Consider the following 22,447-nt stretch of genomic DNA (forward strand, 5'->3'; position numbering starts at 1 on the left):
CGGACAGATGAAGATGTGATGTGCAGGATTTGGGTGTAATGTGTTAAGATGCCGATACTCCATCGCTGGTCTCACGCAGGTGTGCAGCACAGATCCACTGGCCCAGCCTGATGTGAAAGGTTTTGTTCAGTCTGCAGATGAAGTGTAGCTCTGCCCTCACAGTGCACTGGGCGCTCTGTCACTCCAGTAAGGGGCGTGTCCTGGTGCTGGAGGGGCCCTCCGCCCTGCTGTACTGTGACCTCATTTAATGGGTAAAGAATATTCAGTTAATTCTGTGTGGATAGAGCTTCAGGGGCTACGGGCTCTTTATTATTCAAGCGCTCTCTTCTTTGTCTCAGGGGTTAGGGGAGTGTGAGATTGCTCCCACCTCTGGCCGAAAGCTTACTTGCATGTTCATAAGTTTGTGTGTGTGTGTGTGAGAAAGAGAGAAAGAGAGAGAGAGAGAGAGAGAGAGAGAGAGGTCTACAGCTGCCCTGTAAATGCACACAGAAGGAAAAGGGACGATCTGTAAATATTCCAACCAGCGAGGAGGGAGATACAGTGCACCTTTGCCCATTACCAGTGCAGAAAGAGAGGCTGGCTCACATCAACTTCTCACCACATCAAGCCTGCCTCTGTGCACCCTGGGTAAAGGCAGGGTAAGTGCACATCCCCTCTCAGCACAGGGGGATCAGGCAGGGGCCCATGTGAGCAGAACAAAGGGGGCGGGGCAGAGAGGGCAGCGGCATGGCGGGAACCACAGGCCCGCCCGTCTCAGGCAGGCGCCGAGCTCGCCACAAAATCAATCAGCCGGGTCACGAGCGAGCAGACGCGAGCACACATGAGCAGACACGAGCGCTGAGAAAGCCAGACAGTGGGAACACCTGGGGAGGTGATATCCATCGCGTTTGACTGTAGAGCGCAGAGAAAGAAAAACAACAGGGAAAACATGGATATGTACACTTGGTGTAGAACTACTGGGTGCTATAGGGTGTACTGTTATTGATTCAACATATGCAGATGATTTTTGGATGAAGGATGAAAATGTTGCTATAGGCAACATTTACAACAGAGCAAAGGCCTTTACAACAAAGCTACTTTTAAAGCTACTTACATGATTTAAAAAATGTCATATTTCTGGTGCACTTGGTACCACACACACACTTCTGGTGCAACACACACTCCTGGTTCTACACACATTTCTGCTGCTACACACACTCCATCACACACACACTCCTGGTAGCCCATGTTCCTTTTTTCGGACTGAAAGGAGGACTCCTGGTTCCTCCCTTTATACCAGAAGATTTTATGCATTCCACATTGATTCAAACATTTCATTTTATTTAATAAGCTGAAGTCACACTTCGCGAAATATGAATACCACTCAATCCATCTCTCCAATAAAAACGAGAACGGCTATACAATTTCCCACTGAAAAGTGCCTTGTTGAAGTAAACAATAGACCAGGAGATAGATGGTAATACCTTACGATTATGGGAGGGATAACTCACTCAGTAATAAAATAAGCTAAGAAAAGTTGGGATGACATTGTTCTTCAGTACCCACCAAACTAAAGACATTTCTCATTTAAACCAGCAGGCATTCCCAGGTGTGCGTATCCCAAACGAATTCCTTTGTATTATACAAAGAATCTTGCAGATTTATATCTGACGTCCAGGCTCGATTTGGCCAAATCTCCACTCCACCTGCAGTTAAGCTCAGCGGCGGGGTGACGAGGGGTCAGATAGCAGAGGAAGGACTGCACTCTGAAGTGGCTCGCTCACCACCACAGTCAGGGATGAGGGCTCAGGCAAACAGCACGGAGGCGAATCCACCTCTGCCCTGCTGATCTACAAAGGCAATGGAAGAGCAGGCTGTGGTTCAACGCCAGAACGCCGCGCTGCTGAGACAAGCTTCACCTTTTTATTTCGTTATTAGTTTATTTGTGCGTTTCGCAGAGTGAAATCGATAATGAGCTGGGAGTGTAGCTGTGGGAACACCCTCCAGACAGACGTCTGCCCATTAAGATGAGCTAATGTCAGTGAAAAGAATGACATGTTTATGACTCTGGTGCTTCATATGATTAATTACACAAGCTTGATTACATCCAGCGGTGTTCATTAAATAGATTCCATATCTCTAAAGTGCTTGGTGTAAGTGAATAAAATATTATAATACAGCCGCGCAGTGCCGTTGTTTATCTCTAGGATTATGGTAATCAAGGCAGCATCTATTGGAGAACAAGGCAGTGCTCCTGTGAAACTTTGAAAGTATTATTTGAGCTCCTGTTGGCGTGTGGTGCAAGGCCTATAATCATCGATATCTCTATTATACCCGCTGTCTACGTGAGGAGAATGGGAGAGTTCGCATGCCCCGCTGTTGACAAAAGAAGCTTTTTATGGACACAAGGCTTTCAGGGCTATTATGCCTCTGTGGAGGCACTGCTGCCATCAGCGATAATCTCGAATGAAAATCTTTCATTCCCCTTGTCTCTCTGCCGTCTCACTCATCTTGGGGAGATCTCGGTTTGATCTATACGCAGCTCATAACCTCTCGCGCTCCTCCCAAGGCTGTTTTGGCCTTTATGTCTCTCTTTGTCCATCCTTCACCAAAGCTGTGCATAAAAAAAATATATATATATATATCTAAATAAATAAATAACTAAAAACAACCTCTATTGCACATGAGTACCCACATACCTGCCTCAGCCTTAATCTTCACACACGTGGGGAGTTTAACAGATCTTCAGCTACAACGCATGGAGAGAAGGAAAAGTGATAGGCAGAGCTACTCCGCGGCGTACGCTGACCACGAGGGACGCAAGGCTCACCTCGAGGCTCCTCGAAGCTGTTTCTGCAAGCCGTCACCGAATAGCTCAAGTGTGCAGAGTAGCAAATGATATGTGTCAGCCTACGAGAGTCAGCCACAGAGCCATTATAATGTCGTTATGCTTGGCAATAGGTGAGAGCCTGTTTATCTGGTGATGACAGATATAGAGCAACACAGAGCTGCAATACTCCAGGGCTAGCTGTAGGGGGCGAAGCTGCGCAGAACCACAGTTGGCAACAGCTGTCTTTTTGTCTCTTGCTATGGCCCCCTCCCCACCCAGCACCCTGCGTCACTACCCCAGCCCTAATTTAGAAAAAAGCTTTTTACTGTCTGTTCTGTCGGGGTGGATATGAGAGAAACGGCAACAGGAGAAGCAGATCAGGCATGGGTGGTGAACACATTATTGAGGAGGCATGACGGGTTGGGGGGTGGAGACGGGCCCACACACAAACAAACAGCGCCATCCGCTTCACATTAAAGGCGGTCACAGCCCCCTCTTCACTCAATTAGGGCTCTGAGTGAACGTGGCGGGGGGTGGAGGGTGGGGGTGGGATGGTGTTTCGGCAGTACCCAGCACGTCTCCCGCCCGGCCAGACAACCAGCCGAGCAGGATAGGCGGAGTGCATCATGGGGGCCAGGGCTTCTGCTGGAGACGCCACTGGGATGCTGACACTTTGCAAACGAGCTCCAAGGCGTGCTGCCCGCACCCACAGCTGGAAGGATAGAGGCTTGAGACTCGTGCACACACACGTGCCCAAAGCTGAAGACCACCCCGCCGCCGTGAACCATCACACGTGAGGAGAAAACGGCGCAGTCTCCAAGATGTCAAGCATCTCCCTGGAGCACTTGAGACTGAAGACAGGGAGAACATTAGTTCTAATTGGGCATTCAGAAGGATGGATTATCAAGACAGCAGGGAGAGAGAGAGAGAGAGAGAGAGAGAGAGAGAGAGAGAGAGAGAGAGAGAGAGAGAGAGAGAGAGAGAGAGAGAGAGAGAGAGAGAGAGAGAGAGAGAGAGAGAGAGAGAAAATGCGAAAGAGGGTGGATTCAACAGTCAGGGAGAAAAGGCGTTACCAATCTGCCATTTAGTTTTAGTGCCACGTGAAGCCTGAATAACTAAGAGTGGAAATAGTGTAGACAATCTGCAAGAAGAAGCTATACAACAACCTGAGGTGGAAGAAAAGAAAAGCATATTTATATTCTATAAGAACTGAAAACAATCCACAAGCCTGCATTTTGCTTAGAGAGCTATATGCAAAAAAATGATAACTTATGCAGTTTTGTATTATTTATTAAAATATACATAATGCATAATATTCTGTGCATAGTCACTGCACAATTAAGGATTATGGAAATGAAGATTTGTAACTTTATGTTAATACCACACCACTACAACAGCAACTTTATGGCACACATTGTGTACTATAATAAATAATAGAATTGGTTACCGCATGTTAAACTGCTCAGATAAAATCATGATTTGAATAAGATGCTACTTATTCAAATCATGATTGTGAATTCATTTATTGCTGCTCAGAATGGCTGATAGCTAAACTACAACATCAAGATTTCAAAAACGTTTGATCACATTTCCTTTATATTTTGTTTTATCCTCTAAATCTGTTTTTGTACATGAACCTATCCAAGGTAATGCCACAAAAGCTGCTTGAGGAAGAATAATATAAAAGACTTAGCAAGTGGCCCAGCATGAATTAAGCCATGAATTACACTCATTGAATTTTTTTTTCTTCCATTTATTTCACATCTCTATAGTATTAATCTTGCAGTGGTGATGAGCAGTGCAGCATTTTCAGCTGTGCGGTCCCAAAACCGTGTTGAGCTCTTCTTGTTACAGGGAAAGAAATGTATATGTTGTAAATTACATAAGCTGCTACTAACTGACATAAAACTTGAGAGGCCATTGGAATAATTTTGATTTATGGATGAATGCTATTGGTTCTAATGGGATGGGATGTAAAAAGAAAAAGATGGTACCTAATAACACATATGTATTTTACACATACATATCATATCACTGTATTTTACACATACATATCACTGTATTTTACACATACATATCATATCACTTTAGCAAGCGCGTACTTGGAAATTCAAGAAATTACCAATTCTATTTGTCACATTATTCCAAGATAACAAAAATGACTTGGATGTGTGAATCAGGAAAGACAGCATGTCTGAATCTGTATTTGCAGTGTCCTGACTGAGTGCCCTATTTTTGTGTCTTTCAGGTATGCCTCTGAAGTAATCCTGATTACCTCTCTATTGTACCAGGATGTAAGATTCATGGACTGAGAACACAACCAAAACCATCTTAGCTCCACTCCAAGGACATCAAAGCAAGAACGTCTTGTTTCTTTCATTCTTTTTGACAAGTCCACAAGAGTGGGAAAGATGAAACAGAGGAAACTTGCATTTAGTCACAACCTTTTTGCCTAATTCAAAAAGGGAACTTTTGGGCACTTATGTACAGATAAGTGAGAGGTAATAAAATATAAAAATAAATAAATAAAATACACACACGAGCCAACGGCTCCTACACACAGTGATAACATAATTAATTAACTTGAGCAATGCAAATGAGAGAGATTACAATGTTTTTTGTGCATATTCATCTCCTTTTCGGAGTTGCAGCCTCCCTTGCTGTTCACTCCATGCCGTGGAGGGTGCATTGCCCTCACCAGTGTGTGTGCCAGATCAAGCCCTGGTACTCGCCCCAGTCAGTGTACAGAGAGGCTCCTACTGTTGACTGCAACGATCTGCTGCTCACCCAGCTGCCCACCGCCCTCCCTCCAGAGACACAAACACTCAGGCTGCAGAGCAACCTCATCAGCTCCCTGGACCAGGATGAACTCCAGGGTCTTGGAAATCTGACTGAGTTGGATCTCTCACACAACAGTTTCACCAGTACCCATAACCTGAGAATCACTGACATGCCAGCTCTTCTCAGCCTACACATGGAGGAGAATCAGCTAAGACGTTTGCCTGAAAGTTCTTTCTCTGGCCTGCCCAGCCTTCAGGAGCTGTATCTCAATCACAACCGAATTAGAAGCATCTCTCCTGGGGCTTTCAAAGGTTTAGATAATCTTCTGAGACTTCATCTAAACTCTAATCACCTTGTGATAATTGACAAGCGTTGGTTCCATGCTCTGCCTCAACTGGAAGTTCTCATGATTGGTGGAAATCCAGTGGACACAATCCAAGATCTCAACTTTAAACCTCTTGGATCTTTGCGCAGTCTGGTCCTGGCAGGCATGGGCTTGCGTGAGATCTCAGAACGAGCTCTAGAGGGGCTTCTGAACTTGGAGAGCATTAGCTTCTATGACAACCACCTTACCAAAGTTCCAAAAGAGGCACTGCAGAAACTGCCAGGCCTTAAATTCCTGGACCTAAACAAGAACCCAATCCAGTTGGTGCAGAGAGGGGACTTCAGGGACATGCTTCACCTGAAGGAGCTTGGCTTGAACAACATGGAGGAGTTGGTCTCCATTGAGCAATCAGCAATGGAAAATCTGCCAGAGCTTACCAAGTTGGAAATTACAAACAATCCACAACTGTCGTACATTCATCCTCAGGCTTTCCAGAGGCTTCCGAGTATGGAAAGTCTGATGCTCAACAGCAATGCATTGAGTGCCCTGCATCGTCAGACAGTGCAGTCTCTGCCAAGCTTACAAGAGATCAGCCTGCACACCAACCCAATTCGCTGTGACTGCCTCATTCGTTGGGTAGGGGCAGAGAGTGACAAACCTGTCCGCTTCATTGAACCTCAGTCCACATTCTGCTCAGAACCCCCAGAATTAAAAGCCAGAAAAGTGAAAGAAGTCTCTTTTAGAGAGATGGCAGATAGCTGCCTGCCTTTGATTGCCCCCAGCACGTTTCCAACTTACATTCAAGTCAAACACGGTGATAATATAGCCCTGCACTGCCGTGCACTGGCAGAACCAGAACCAAGCATCTACTGGGTGATTCCAAGGGGTTTGAAGTTGACTCACTCCACTAGATTTGGACGATACCAGGTCTTAACTGAAGGCACTCTGGAGATCTTTGGGGTCACTCCCGAGGAAGCTGGGTTTTACACTTGTGTTGCACAGAATCTGGTTGGGGCTGACACGAGGAGCCTGACACTAAGAGTGGAAGGCGCAAGCAAAGGTCACATGACGAGTCCTCAAAGAAGTGAAGAGAGCCTCATGGTGCGAGATGTCAAAGAGCGATACGTGTTACTCAACTGGCAGACTGGCAATAACGTCCCTGCTGCCCGCCTCTCTTGGATTGCCAACGGAAGCCTGGAAGATCACCACAGGCATAGCATTCGAATACTGGCTGGCACAAGGGGCTTCAACCTGACCCGTCTCCAACCAGGGACCCATTACAATGTTTGCCTGCACATGGGGCCAAATGACACCTCCTGTGTCCATCTCAGGACTAAAGAGGTGCTCATGCCGGCTCCTTCTCCTGACCTCACTCCAGCGGTCCTTCTGGCCGTGTCCGCCCTTCTTCTCCTTCTGGCGGCCAGAGCTTGTCAAGGGGGAGCGATGCTCAACTGGAAAGTGCAGGCACTAGAGTTCGAGAAACCTCACACCTCCATCTTGATCAAGGAGGCAAAAGCATTCATGGAGCCTGCAGGGCCTCTGAACAAACCGATTCAGCAGCATGGAGATAAACTGTCGTCTGGACATGGTGGAAAAGATATCGCTAATGCTCAGGTGGGCCACGATGGGCCAACAATGGAAGCGTGTTGAGTGCCCACAACGCAATGAGGATGTGTCAATGAAACCATAGCTTTGTAAAGCTACTCACAGTACAGTTCCCAGACCGTCAAAACTAACAGTCAACTGCAACAACTTTACTTGCCAGATCTGCATTACAAACAGAGTGTTCCAATTATAAGTGCAGTGATGTAATAACAGAGATTTCATTTTTATTTATTTTATAATGAAAATGATACAGTACATATATGTATATTGAAAGCATTTGTTCATGTATTCACATACAGTACACACAGAGACAGTTGAAGGAATAGTGCCAGATGTAAGAGAATTATTACTGATTCTGTTTGTAAGCAACTTTATAACACTGGTATGAGAGACATGAAGGTTGCAAGATAATCTGAAGCACTGATATATTTTTCATACTGCTAAAGAGACTTGGCAGATGGCAAAGGATTCAATGGGTGACATTCCAAGATTCTCAACTTTGTGGCAAAAGGTGAGAAAATTCATATAATAGAATGTTCTCCTGGTATGAATTGTTAAAGAAGTAAATGTCACTTTTATATTTTTTAAAATATGACATAGTTCTATTTGAAAATGAAGATGTCTTAAAGTAGTCACTGAAAGAATACATAAAGAAAGAAAGGTATTTTTAATAACCATACATCCAGTATTTCTTTTTGATAAAATGGGCTAAACTGAGCACAGAACAGGAAGGCCCAAATCTCTCGAGTGGTATATTAATTTCAGAAAAATATGTATGCAAGGACAACAGGCCGGTGTGACCTTCTCTTCATAATCCACACATCTGTACATTTGACAGAGACCACACACACCTGTGGGCCAATCAGAAATCCCTTCAGGTGCAGATCCCTTCCTTCTTTGTATTCCAAACCAATCAACCAAACAAACAAACAAACAACAACAAACAGCTCTGCCAAAAGACTGATTTGCAGCTTACCTCCAGCCTTGGCTAAGTGTGTGTTAGAGCTTACGTTCAACACGGGACAAAAAGTTTGTGGAAGAGGTGTGAGGAACATCTGCAGGACTTTGTGTGGGCACCAACTCTTCCTCAGTTCCAGCACTGCAGGCCAACATGTTGTGAATAGTCAATGCAGACGTGTCCTCTTTCTCATGTCCTGTTCTCTGGGGGTGGAAACAAAGAGTCGAGTTTTCCTTCTCTCTCAGAAGTTACGGAAAGATAGACATTAACCTGCCACACAGCTAACTGGGATGTACTCCAAGGAAAGATAACTCCAACTCTTCTTTAAAAAGAGAAGATTGAAAACATTTTTTTCCTTAAGAGCTTGCCAGGTGACTTTATTCAGTGCACAGCACTGAGCACTAGGGGACTCTGCGTCAGCGGGTGGCATGTACAGCAGGACGGTGCGTAAGAGCAGGAGAGAGTCCATCTTTTGCTAACTGTCAGGGGCTCTGGGGATTATGAGCTCTGTCCCTCTCACTTCTCAAGGGTGGGAAACCCCATTTTCTACAGTATGTCGTTTATGGTAATCCTGCTTTGTTTGAGTTGTGTTAGTTTGTGGTTGATGTGCCCCCTTGTTTCACACTCTAACTGTCTCCTCTCCCAGCTTTCCTTCTCATTTGATATAATTTGTTGGCTACTGGTTCTTTTCTATCACCTCAAAGCTGTACATACAGTAAATCAACCTGAATTTCCTATTCAGTGCTCTGCTTCACTTTCAGAAATAATTTAGATGATTGTGTGTTAAATTCTATTTTGAGGTATCATTAAATCATTTTGGACTGATAATTGGCTTGGTTAATTGGTGAGCTTTGACATGGCGGATTATACTGCAACTCAGAATAAGTGGAACATTTAAATTAAGCTTAAATGCTAAGCATATTCAAATGCAAGGTCTTGGGCTTCAATTTCTCATCATTATATTTCATGAGCTCGATATGCCTTGAGTCCACGAGGGGCATCATTTCACATCACTACCACTGATCCACCTAGAGTAGTTTTACTTCCACCTATAATGAGCATACATATTCATCCCACTGAAGCGGACTCGGAGCGGAAGGAAGCCGCTCTGCTTCCTGGAGGTTTGTGGAGAAGCTTCTGGCTCCTTTGAATCTCTCAGCGAACAGCCGCAGGGAAGAGGCACTCGGTCGTCTCAGCGCAGACGACCCCCGTTACGCTGTCCCGAAGTTCTCGCCGCCTCCGGTTCTCACAAACGTACCCCCGATTAAATAGATCACATTTCTTAAGAAACAGCAACTTTGGACGAGTGATTAGAGTATGCAGCTGAAAAGGGGTGAGGAGGAGAAAGAGAAAAGGGGAGAGGAGGAGAAAGAGAAATGAGGAGAGGGGGTCGATTCCCAAAACAAAATCCACTGCAGTGCCAGCTGAGCATGACCTGTTGCTTTTTCTAGTGTTCTTCAAACGACAAACAGTATCTTACAAAAGAAGGTTGCATGATAAGAACACAGTTGACTTTAGAGTGTACCAAGCACGGGACGCATATGTCTCTGTAGGCCTTTGTCAGACAGTGTCAGAGATGAGAAGCACTAGTTTCACAAAGCACCCTGATGGAACTAGTGTTCCTCTCCCAGCTCAAGGACATATATTTAGGTTAAATAGGGGAGGGGGTGGAGCTGAGGTTAATTTAAGCTTCTAAATTAATTTAAGCTTGTCCTTTATAACATGTGGAAGTTGTTCTGGTTTTAACACCATTGGTGTGATGGCAGTGATCCCTGTATATTTGATGTATTTGATGTAAGGACAAACATTGAAAAATGGTTTACAACTCCCCTCAAAACACACACACACAAGTTGATCCTTTTAGAACTATCTAGATTTCTGTATGAATAGTGAACAGCAAATAGCAAAAATGTGATCTTATCATCATGGGAGACACAATCATGTCAACCGAACACATCACATGTGATATGTGTAATAAGAATCTGAACTACTGAATATGCACAAGACCAACTCTACAGTTTCAGAGAGAGGAAGTATCAGGGCATGAGGAATGTGGACTGATATCCAGTTCACATGTAAATCTTCTGTGGTAAAAAAAAAAAGAACAATAAAAAGGTTGAAAAAACAAGCCTCATTTTCCCTAGAACAATTTGGCAAACAAAATGATGACAGTACATAACAAGTCATCTGATACATTGTGTGCACACACACCATCCCCCTCCCCTTTTAATCCCAGAATTCATAGCAGCTCTCACTGGGAACTGAACGGTTATTGGGTTTAATGATATATCACAGTATACAACAACCTTAAACAGACCATGTCAAATTAGTTACCTCGAGACTCTCAGGCGTTGAGATGAGGACTGCCATTTGAGTATCCTCTTTACAGAGACAGGTTTCCTAGAGCTTCACATGCTTTTATCATCAATAATATGGATATGTTTAAATCATATCTTCAATAAAGATGCAGAAATGTAATATGCTTTGTGTTGTTTCTTAAATATGACCATCTATATTCATTATCATGATTGAGAGGAAGATCAGATAAGAATCAAATCAGAATATTTATTGTTTTGCAGCTGTATGCACATAAGCCACCTGTGATTTAGAAATCAGCTTCACAAGGTGCTTTGCTCCATATGTAATACAGACAAAAGACTACAACACTGACATACCAGTTCCAGTGTGGGGCGAAACATAACCCTTACACTTTGTCAATTATATGTGACTTTAAAGCACTAATTATGCAGAATTTGATTTGAGTTCTTTTATTATGGAGGATCAAAGTTGCGGGCACTTTGCATATGAACACCTGTACCTCCACTCAGTCAGCCAATCATCTGTCAGAAGGGCAATGCATAAAACGATGCAGGGAGCTTCAGTAAATGTTCATGTCAAACATCAGAACAGGGGAAAATATGGTTTTGGTCATTGCATTGCTGTATGCCAGACAGGGTGGTTTAGGTATTCCATTCCTGCTGGGATGTTTCATTCCCTATTACGGCTAGTTGGCCAATCTTATAATGGCTACATTCAGCATGGCAATGCAGTTCTTTCCAAAGCACATTTTAAATGGTTTCTATTACCATGACGAGACGTCTTGAAGTCGGTGTACATCAGTATCCTCGCCAGACACCAGATCTGGGTCCAGTACCACATCTCTGTGATGGAGCAAGTCAGGAGAATCACAGTGTGAATGTACAGCTGACACACAGTAATCACATGATGCAGTGTCAACATGAACCAAAATATCAAAGGAGTGTTTCCAATACCATATGAAATTCGTGCCTCAGAGACCGACTCTGTTCTGTTCAATTATTTTTTATTGTGTTCCTAATAAGTGGTCATTCCTGCTGGCACCGAATATCCAGCAGGAATATAGTGTGTGTATATAATCTTCACAAAAATGGGGGATTACTAAACTCTGAATACACCTAAACCATTTGTATGGATGGAGTTGCGGCATCATCCTGTTGTCTCATGTGTAACACCGTTCTGAATTCAAATGACCCCCTTCTAACCTATTCAGGATGCAAACGCCAAACATGAGGTTTGACGCATCACTGAACTGTAACCCCTTCAGTTAATGGGGAAAAATCTATTTTCACAGTTTGAGATCACAGCGTAAATATCTTAACTACTTTGCAACAAGCTATACTACAACATTCTAGCGTGACAGCGTAAACGGTGGGGTTGCAAGATTAATGAATGTAATGAATGACCCACTCAGCACAATTTCCTGATCAATGAGAGATAACACCTCAAGATGAATTTGATTACCTTGAGCTTAATAACAGCCACTTCCATTCCCGCCTAGCTGAAAATGTTATGTTTCTACACTACCTATGTAATAGACAACAGCACACAGTCCTCTATCAGCTGCTTAAGAGGGATGTTTGAAAGACAAATCAATGTCAAATCAATGAGTCCATGCGTGATTACTTATAAGCATGATCTGCACGGAACTGTTGATTAAACATACATAAGAAATGACTGAAATCAAATTCGTGCCTGAAACACTGGTCAAATAAACCTGCTGGAAAGAATTATGCAGTACATGTAAACAAGTTTCAAAAGTTTTAATGTTGTTTTGGTGAAAGGTTGTCTAGTTTACTAGGCAGAGCATCAGGCCTAATATTCAAATAAATAACAATGCAATAACATAAGGGCTCTTAATACATTTTTGCTATCATTATTATTGTTATTAAGGGTAAACTCCCCACCACCACTGGCGTAGTGCTGAATTCTGGGACCTCACTGCATGATCCAGGGCAGAGGGCTTTTCACATTAAAAATATAGTTTTTTCCTTTACATTGACCTCCTAGAGGACCACCCCCCCAAACACACACACCCACACTTGTCTGCGGGCTCCTCCCCTAATGCCACTGGCTACTGCTGTGCCTGATTAATCTGTACAAGCTCAACACCCACAATCATTCCCATACCATGTCATGCTTAATGGCGTGCTGGGAATATCCTAATAATGTGAAGTCAGCAGGGGTCCTCCATTCCTGGAAGCCTTTTGCACCCCCCACCCTCCTTTCCACCCTCAACCATCCACACCTTCAGTTCTGGAAAGCAGCTGTAGGGGGCGACGATAGTAAAATTGATTGTGAAATCTATTTAGTGTGGATATTGATTTCCTCATAAGGAGAAGGAAGGTGTGTTGGGTGTGTAAGATAATGGAATATGAAATGGGGTAGAGAGCGCCCAGAAATGGGAAGTGACTCTGGTTAATGGAGTAGAACTGGGCTGCTTCAGGTGGGGTGAAAATTGAGGCGAAGGGAGGGGGTTGGTGGGTGGAGGTTGGAGGATGTAGGTTGGGGGGGTGGAGGTTGGTGGATGTAGGTTGGGGGGTGGAGGTTGGTGGATGTAGGTTGGGGGGTGGAGGTGGGGGGGTGGAGGTTGGGGGATGTAGGTTGGGGGGTGGAGGTTGGTGGATGTAGGTTGGGGAGTGGAGGTGGGGGGGTGGAGGTTGGTGGATGTAGGTTGGGGGGTGGAGGTTGGTGGATGTAGGTTGGGGGGTGGAGGTTGGTGGATGTAGGTTGGGGGGTGGAGGTGGGGGGTGGAGGTTGGTGGATGTAGGTTGGGGGGGTGGAAGTTGGTGGATGTAGGTTGGGGGGTGGAGGTTGGTGGATGTAGGTTGGGGGGGTGGAGGTTGGTGGATGTAGGTTGGGGGGTGGAGGTTGGTGGATGTAGGTTGGGGGGGTGGAGGTGGGGTGCTGACGTGGACAGATCACTGCATTTAGCAGCCCTGCCCTAACTGCACTCATTCTCCCTAATCCTGAAGGGCGACTGAAATGGCCCAGTGGTTTTCTTAGTCAGACATCACTGAGCATTTTAATTTAAATTTGTTTGGATATAACAATAAAGCGGCAAATGGAGGACACCAGTACTCCCAGTCCAGCTGCCTGTGGGTGAGCTGCTAGCCCCAGAGCAAATGCACGTCCCGTGTTGCTACTGGTGATTAATTGCGTCGCCAGGTTAGGTTCCATTAGCACCCGGTGCATCATGGTCTTTAAGAGATTCTACAGCATTTATCGCAAGCAAATAAAAATCAAATGACAAGCAAGCAACTTTATTCCTGTTTTTTATGGGCAGGAAAACAATAGTAAAGCATTTGGTGCAATACTGTTCCCAAACATATACTGTGGTTGTCATGGCAAGTACAGTTAACGGCATTTAGCCCACCAGCATTCCGTAACCAGCGGTGGAAACTTACTACTTAGTACAGTGATCAGTACTTGATCAAATCAGAAAGAAAATGCTAACACCTTAATCAGGCACGCGCAGCACTTTCTCCAGCACAGCAGTGCGGCACGAGCCGGACGCCGTACAATAATCGAATAAAAACGAGAGAACTCATAAAGCCCTCCGCCTGGCACTAATACAGCAGAACAATGCTGACAGAGTCAAAGGAACAAGGGATGAATTGAGCTGAGGATGTGCGGAGCAGGGAGGGCTCACAAGTGCACGCTCAACTGAGGCCTGAGGACGCACTCCAGCCAGAGATGGACACCAACAGCCCATGATGGGGTTGTAGAGCCTCCATTACTGGAGGTGCTCCAGCTCACAACCGTACTGAGTTGACGTAAGTACGGGTATTTGTGCACGTGTGCGAGAGCACTGATGACTATTCAACACCCCGTGCAACTGTTATCTAATTAAGGGCAGAAGAGCAGCATAGCACAAGTTGGCAAAGGTGTATAATCCTTGCACCCATCAAAACATTCGATAAAGAACCATAACTGCTGCTACTGGCAGCTACTGTCGTTCTTACAGACCAAATGCAGCAGGGTCTCAGAGAAAGTACAGGAATACAGCATGACTCTGCTTTGGCCTACTCCTCATGCAGCTATAGACGAGCCACGCAGCCACAAAACGGAACCTTCCTGCCCTCTTGTGGATCAGAGAAAAACTGCACTTTGAAGCAAAAATTCAACATTCAAAAGAGAAATTGAGTCAAAGTGGAAGTTTTTTTTTTTCTTTTTATTATATATTTATTCAACTAAAACGATAAAGCAGTTGACTTTCTCTGAAGCAGAAGAGCATCTGGGGAAAATAAAAAGAACAAACATTAATAATTATGGCAGTGATCTCAGCACGAAGGAGCAATCTGAGGATGAATACCATACGGTACAATAAAAGTAAAAATTCACATCTGTGCAATCTGCACCATTTCCACCATTTGAGGGCTCCAAATGGGATTCAGGGGTGTAGGAGAGGCAACTGTTATACAAACAAGTAATATCCCTCTGTATATTTACATATTACACACTCTTTAAAAAATAAAAAACAAAAATAAAAAACAAAAAAACAAAACAAGAACATTTTTTGGATACACCACATCCACTGGAAAGGTATTAAGTACGCACATTGTGTTGGTTATAAACGTCAACACTAACACCCCCTGGTGGCAGGGGAGATGCTTGTATAGTCTGTTTAATCCTCCGGCTGATGACGCAATTGGTGCTGCCTGAGTCAAGCAGCACAGAGGGGCAGTTCTAACCAGGCAAGGCAGAAACGTTTGGCGGCTTCCTGTCGACTGCGATCGGAGAACAAACTTGACCACAGGTGACGAAAGCAAAGGCAAAAAGGGCTTTGAGCAAACCGCACCGCTCCACAGGGGCAACCCGGACTAAACTCACATCACATGCCGCAACACTGGGAAAACGCCAACGCTGCGTTCTTATTTATATTTTTTAACACGCCAGTGGCACTGGAAGCAAATCTAAATGAAAGCTTTTCAAAGGTGGCAAGAAAAAAAAAAAAAAAACCAACTATGTCTGCAGGACATCTGGAAAATCAGAAGTGCTGAAGGAAGAAAAGGCGTCCTGTGAGCCGTTAAACATGGTCCTCAGAAGGCTGCGAGGCGCCCTGGGGCTCAGCATGGCAAGCTGTCTTCACACCCTCCTCTCCCCACACAGGCTGGGTGCACATGAGAGGCTGAAGCAGGCAGGATGACACAGAGGAACCGGAGGGGGCCTGGCAGGGCGGGGCCAAAGTAGAGTGGCCGTGCTCACTCCACCATGGCCACGCCCACAGTCTTGTTAAGCTGAATGAGAGGCTGAAGAGAAGGAAAAGGGTGAGGGTGGGATTGGGGAAGCAATCAGCTAAGCTAGTCGCCGCCCATAGGCCTGTTTGATCCAGACACATTGAGGAGCACCACCACTAGGGGGAGCTGTTGGACACAGTGCACGCTGGAGTTCCAGTTGTTACATTTGTACATTTTTATAATACCGTTGCTATTTGCAAGCTCACAGACACCCAGTATATACAAAGATTAAGCTGTACAAAGTGCTACACTCCGTGAGCCCAAAAGGCACCAGTCTACTGAGCATGCTTCGTTAAATCTCACAATTAACACGCTCACCAGTCAAACCAGACAGGAAACTCGAAAGTAAAGCCCTGAACAGGAAAATGCTTATAAATAAATAAATTATGCAGCCAGATAGCACACACACACCCAAAACCCTTTGTGCAGCGAACCGATATTACAACGCTAGGGAACCAGACGTCTTTGCAACAAGAAATGTTCTGTTCCCTAAAACAAAAAAATAATAAATTATATGCTGTCCTAAAGAGAAAAACAAATTGTTAAAGTTAATAAAAGCATTCAAAGTGTTCTTGCAGACATGCATCGAGAACAAAAGTCTTCATACTAAGTAAGGACACAGAAAGCTGTTCTTTCTTATGTAAGAAATTTAATTGTGAACTCTACTGATTATAACCTTTTCTAGCAGCAATTCACGCGTGTCATTTCACCAGACACTAACAGCGTGAAAATACGTAGGTATCTCTTCATTTGCATGCCGCTCTCATACGAGCACAATATCAGCTTGAGACAAGCCTTTATGTAAGACTGAATTTGACATATTCTGCCGATACATCGCTGTACAACTCTCACTTTCCCCGCGTTTCTTCTTCTGGGGTCTCGCGCCCTTATATTTACAGCAAGTGTGTGCGTGACAGACATGACATACGTGCACGTCCGGACGCCCTGGTCAGGCTACGAAGGTCTTGATGACCTTCTGAATGACCTGTCCGCAGCCGGGGCAGGGAGCGTGGAAGCGGAGCAGTTTGCGAGCGCAGGGGAAGCAGGTGATGAGGTGGGCGGTGCGGCCGTGTACGATGTTGCCGTCGCGCGGCCGAACGCGACACAGCCTGCAGGGCTCCAGCATGGCCCGCCGCCCGCCCTGCGCCTCGCCCTCCGCCAGCTCCTGGCCCTCGCTCTCCGAGCTCTCCTGGGAGCCGCGCGGGGCCCGGGCCGGCGCCTTGCCCTTGGTCGTGCCGCGGCAGGGCGGCAGGTTGCGGGACACCTGGTGGGACGGGAGGACGGCGGGGTCGGACACGGTGCGCGGGCAGTCGGGCACGTCCACGCCGCTGGCGTCCTCGTCCTCGTGGGCGGCGGCGATGTCCGGCGTGGAGACGGAGGGCGCCAGGCGAGGACAGTCCTTGTACCAGTGCTTGCGCATGGCCCAGCAGTGCATGCAGTAGCACTGCAGGGAGGAGTTAAACTTGCGGCACTCGCCGCACTGCCAGGCGTCCTGTGGAGGGAAGACACGCCGCGTTTTACACAAGGCTCACACGGACGCTCCCGTCTGCTTGCCCTGCGCTGAGGATCTACAGTTTCATTTGAGGCGAAATACACTGAGGACATCAGAGAGACAGGACGTGTCTCATTAGCTCCGCCGGTCTCCAGTTATGCTCACACAGCTCTCTATATTCACCTGTGCGGAGATCTCAGTGTCCGTATCATCGCTCAAGCACTGCGAGTCATCATCCAAGTCCTCCTGCATCTGAAAAGTGCAAACACCAAAGAGAAACGCAAACACTCAAACGCCACCCAGTGCCACGTGAACATGCCACAAGAGAGAGTGAGGGAGAGAGTGAGGGAGAGAGTGAGGGAGAGACTGTGATGTGAGTGGCAGCCTTCACCTCCTTGTCCTCCTTTAGGCCCTGCCCATGCTCCTGCTCCTCCTCTGGAGGACACTCTGTATCGCTGCCCTGCTCCAGCGCCGCCTCCTTCATCTCCACGCTCACCTGCTCACTCTCCGCCTCGTTCAGGAACCACAGGTCGTCCGTGGTGTCCGACACGATGGCTGTGTCCTCCTCCTGTCCGGGGGACAACTGCTTCCTCAGTCTAGTTGTGTGACAAACCGCGCTGTGCTTGCCCTGTCTCGCCCTGAGGCAACCTCACGTCAGTGGAGCTATGACCCATTACTGCAACCTCACGTCAGTGGAGCTATGACCCATTACTGCAACCTCACGTCAGTGGAGCTATGACCCATTACTGCAACCTCACGTCAGTGGAGCTATGACCCATTACTGCAACCTCACGTCAGTGGAGCTATGACCCATTACTGCAACCTCACGTCAGTGGAGCTATGACCCATTACTGCAACCTCACGTCAGTGGAGCTATGACCCATTACTGCAACCTCACGTCAGTGGAGCTATGACCCATTGCTGCAACCTCACGTCAGTGGAGCTATGACCCATTGCTGCAACCTCACGTCAGTGGAGCTATGACCCATTGCTGCAACCTCACGTCAGTGGAGCTATGACCCATTGCTGCAACCTCACGTCAGTGGAGCTATGACCCATTACTGCAACCTCACGTCAGTGGAGCTATGACCCATTACTGCAACCTCACGTCAGTGGAGCTATGACCCATTACTGCAACCTCACGTCAGTGGAGCTATGACTTTAATATCAGGTGTCTTTTGAAACCTTCATTCTTACTGTGCAAGGTGCCTCCTCTTACTTGATTCGTGTGGATGTCCGTGGAGCCGTTGCTCCTGCGTGTGTAGTTGTTACGCAGGTTTCCCAGAAACCACCAGGGCAAGCCGGACAGGTCCCACTCGTCTAGGCTGACGTCCAGCTTTGGCCGTTTGCTGGCTGATCTAGGAAGCCCATCCAAGGAGTCTGTAGGCACTCAGAGCAGAGCAGGGGGACTACATGAACAGACCATGTTAACCAGCAGGTCCTCATGTGATATGTGAATGACTCTTTGAAACCACATTCAAATGATCTCATCCTTGAATCACATTCAAAACTATTTTGTGCTACTGAAGTAGAATCAATGTGGAATTAATTTAGAGGTGCTACACACACACACACACACACACACACACCTTCATCTGCATCCCGTGGCCTGCGCTGTGAGGAGCTCTGCGCAGGGCAGACAGTGGCAGTGCCAACGCTGAAGCCTGGCCCGGTGCCCCACATGCAACTGGACACCTACAAGGGGAGGAGGGCGGGTATGAGAACCTGGGGCAACAAAGGGCAAAAAGGCAGAACGGCAGCTCCCTCCCTGGAGAGGCCTCACCATGCAGCTTGGAGAGCCCCTCGCTCACAGGGACAGAGGGAGAGGGGAGAGAGGGAGAGGGGGAGAGGGAGCTATCATGAGGGTTACACATGGCCAAAAACCCTCAGAGGATCACAAACACCACGTAGCTTTACTCTTAAAAACCATTTGGCAGTCATTAAAAGTAAACATGAGGCCTACCTCAAGAGATGCTAAAATATTAGTGTTAATACTAAGTAAAAGCACTGCATCAGGTAAATTATGCAAATCAAAAGTGGCCACACCTTTTAAATACACAAATGCATTCTACGCAAATGTTGTCCGTATTTACATCCTGCTCCTCTGTTCTAAACAGCTCCTCCCACCCTCTCCCAAAAGGTGTAGCCACTACAAGCACCGATAGAAGAATCAACAAACTGCCACGCTGCTCACACCAAACTCTCACCACCCAACCTAAACTCTCAACTCCACCACACTGCTCCTGCGCTGGCCCCACCCACACCACCCCATGGCCTGTGGCTGATGGACAGAAGGGTGCAGGACAGACGGGGAAAGGGTGGAGGGGGGAGGCCGTCGAGAGGGAAACGGAGTTGCCGATTTGCCTGAAGAAGCGACGGGGCAGAGAAGGAAACTCTGAGTGACAAACAGAGACAGGGACTCTGTTTCCCCATTGGCCGGCCCATGCTGGTGGGGCCCCGCCCCTCCCCTAAGGGCCACCAGGCGGAGCCAGCCATGGGGATGTACAGAGACGGTGCCACTCTGTACACACACGACTGGTGGAGCTGCCTGCTCTTCTCTTCCCCTCTCATGGCAAAACCACAAGCAGGCTCACTGCACCGGACAGCCGCCGAATCCAACCGCAAACTGCAACTGCACTGGAAGCAACGTCGACTCAAATTTTGGCAGACTCCCCTGGCTAACTGATCAGCATTAGACAAAGCACTGACCTGAAAGCTGGAACTGGCTGGCACAAGTGCCATGGAGAAAGTGAGCATGTGTGTCGTTTTAGATCAGAGTTAACACTCCTCTATTTACTTCTTCTATAGGCCAGAGTTCCTTTCCCAAAACAGAAGCTAAATAATAACTCAAATAACTCAACGTTGCTCTCAGCTTCTAAATCGTGAAGCCTAAACTCATAGCGCATGCTATGATGGTTGAGGATGCTACGACAAAGGCCACGACCGTGTATTTGCCATGAAAGGGGCCGAGGAACAGCGCGTCTCCTGTGCACCATGCTGTCGCTTTACCTGACCGGGATCTTCACATGGAGACTCATTAGATTCCTTGTCGACTGAAACATTCTTTGCTGCGTCTGCATTTCAAATGAGACATGGTAACAAACAACCAAAAAAAAAAAAAAACCCTTTGCCCCTTTGGTAACCAAGCACAGACCATGGATTTTAAGGAATGAGGCCAAATTCATGCCATTAGCAGGGTTTTTTTTTATTAGCAGGTATATTTTTTAAAAGTTACTTGGTTCCACCCACACACACACACACACAAACAAACAAACAAACAACCTGTCTCAAAACACACATTTTACCGTAATTTACCCACTGGGATCAATAAAGTTCTTACTTCACAAGCAAGCTGACCAAAATCAAATGACCTTTTGGGTGCTACACAGAATAAGCTCACATTTTACTGGAACACACTATTATTTCATGAGACATTTAAGCTAAATACATTCATATAAATAAAGCACTATTAGCTATGGGCAACTTACCAGAGCAATTCAAAATAAACAAATTCCTCTTCAGCATCTCGTACACAGGGCTAAGAAACAGACAGCAGCCTATTACTTTGATATTAGCTGAGAAATGACTATAATGTCTCTTGTTATTACCAGTGACACCAGTTTGGTTTATGGCAGGAGTGAACCTACCTGGGGTTCTTAACAGAGAAACTCTCAACCTCCAGCAGCTCTCCAAGAGGATCATCTTGACAATGAACGATGTGCTGTCTCTGTTTATCATACAGTTCCTTCACTATAATGTACTGGCCGAGGTAGTGCATGACCTGCAGAAATTAGGAGCACATCAGGAGATGTTCCTGGCTAAAATACATTAAACTTATCGAGTCTACAGACAGGGAATACGAGCTCCAAAGGGTAAATGTCCGACTATCTAGCAGCTGTGAGCACCACTCACCTCCTTCAGCGTGAAGATCTCCTCTTGGGCTCCACCTACCCGGAGGATCTGCAGCAGAGGCGCCTTTGGCTGTACCTGCAGCGTCAACAAAGAGCTTATTTAATCGGTTCGTTTGCTTTTAAAGCATGATGTTGGCGTTTAACTGATGGATGCTCCTGTGTGCAGACCGCACGTACCTGGCTGCCCTCCCCTGGCAGTGCCCTGCACGACGAGCCCTGGCGCAGGGCTGACGACAGCGAGGTCATGTTTGGGACCTGAACCCACCAGGAGACAAGCACATCACTCAGACTGGCTCTGAATTACGGGGTTAGTTCCAGGAGACCACACGGTCTCAGTGCTGCTTTATCGTGAAGGGAGGAGCCGTTAAGGAGCTCCGCTGGGGGTTCAGCTGTAACGGTGGTCAGCCACGCTCTCCCTAGCGGGCTAGTCGGGTGACAGGCGGCGAGGGGACCTCGGCTAGCCGCTAACGTCTAGGCGGGTGATTTCTCTGGACCTTCACCACGCCAGGCTACACAACTAGACCGCCACATATCCAGAGTCGTGTTAACTAGCGACCTACACGAGTAAATGTATAGAAATGCGACGCGTAAATGTGCCAACATTTAATTTAAAGTGTTCCTATTTACCTTGCTAGCTAAGCAGCTAAGGGGGTTAGCAGTCAGGTAGCATACCGCTAGCTATAGTTGTGTAGCTAAAGTAGTAACTTGAACTTTCCAAGGAAATAGGACAAACTCACCTTGCAATGTAATAAGGGGTTACATTATTGCCACTCTCCACAGCACACCGACGTACTAACGTGTAATAAACGAACGTCTAATACTCGGTTGAGTTAGCCGGAGGGATATAGCCGCCTACAGTTGACGTGATGTGGTGGACGCAGGAAGGAGAGTAGATTCTAGAAGAATCGATTCTCCAGTCTGCATAGATCAGTGTGCTCAAGAGTCGACTACGAAAAGACCTCGACATTTCCTGCTTCCAAAATAAAAGTGTGCAAATTAAATATTTGACT

General features: G+C 46.4%; 2 protein-coding genes across 3 annotated transcripts in view; one reads left to right on the plus strand and one right to left on the minus strand.

The window, feature by feature from the left end:
- The window catches only part of lrrn2 (leucine rich repeat neuronal 2), a 42,551-nt gene extending 31,604 nt beyond the window's left edge, over positions 1–10,947 (plus strand). Inside the window, exon 2 of the mRNA XM_077003797.1 lies at positions 5,058–10,947. Coding sequence (XP_076859912.1) covers positions 5,400–7,565 — 2,166 coding nt within the window. The 5' untranslated portion in view covers positions 5,058–5,399 and the 3' untranslated portion in view covers positions 7,566–10,947. The remainder of the gene's footprint in view (positions 1–5,057) is intronic.
- Positions 10,948–14,033: 3,086 nt separating this feature from the next.
- Positions 14,034–22,348, minus strand: mdm4 (MDM4 regulator of p53). 2 transcript variants are annotated; one of them, XM_077003820.1, is made up of 11 exons: positions 22,175–22,348; positions 21,615–21,692; positions 21,439–21,513; positions 21,174–21,307; positions 21,015–21,064; positions 20,536–20,600; positions 19,116–19,221; positions 18,746–18,906; positions 17,918–18,094; positions 17,710–17,778; positions 14,034–17,526 (listed from the first exon to the last, which is right to left on the minus strand). In XM_077003820.1, exons 2-11 carry the CDS (start codon positions 21,681–21,683, stop codon positions 16,984–16,986), a joined length of 1,449 nt encoding a protein of 482 aa, XP_076859935.1. In that variant the 5' UTR covers positions 21,684–21,692; positions 22,175–22,348; the 3' UTR covers positions 14,034–16,983. The 2 variants fall into 2 exon arrangements, with proteins under 2 accessions (XP_076859935.1, XP_076859925.1); XM_077003810.1 differs by having other exon boundaries at positions 14,037–17,526; positions 17,918–18,109; positions 22,175–22,347.
- Positions 22,349–22,447: the final 99 nt, after the last annotated feature.

Source organism: Brachyhypopomus gauderio, chromosome 1 (assembly GCF_052324685.1).
Source record: "Brachyhypopomus gauderio isolate BG-103 chromosome 1, BGAUD_0.2, whole genome shotgun sequence".
NCBI classification, from domain to species: Eukaryota; Metazoa; Chordata; class Actinopteri; order Gymnotiformes; family Hypopomidae; genus Brachyhypopomus; species Brachyhypopomus gauderio.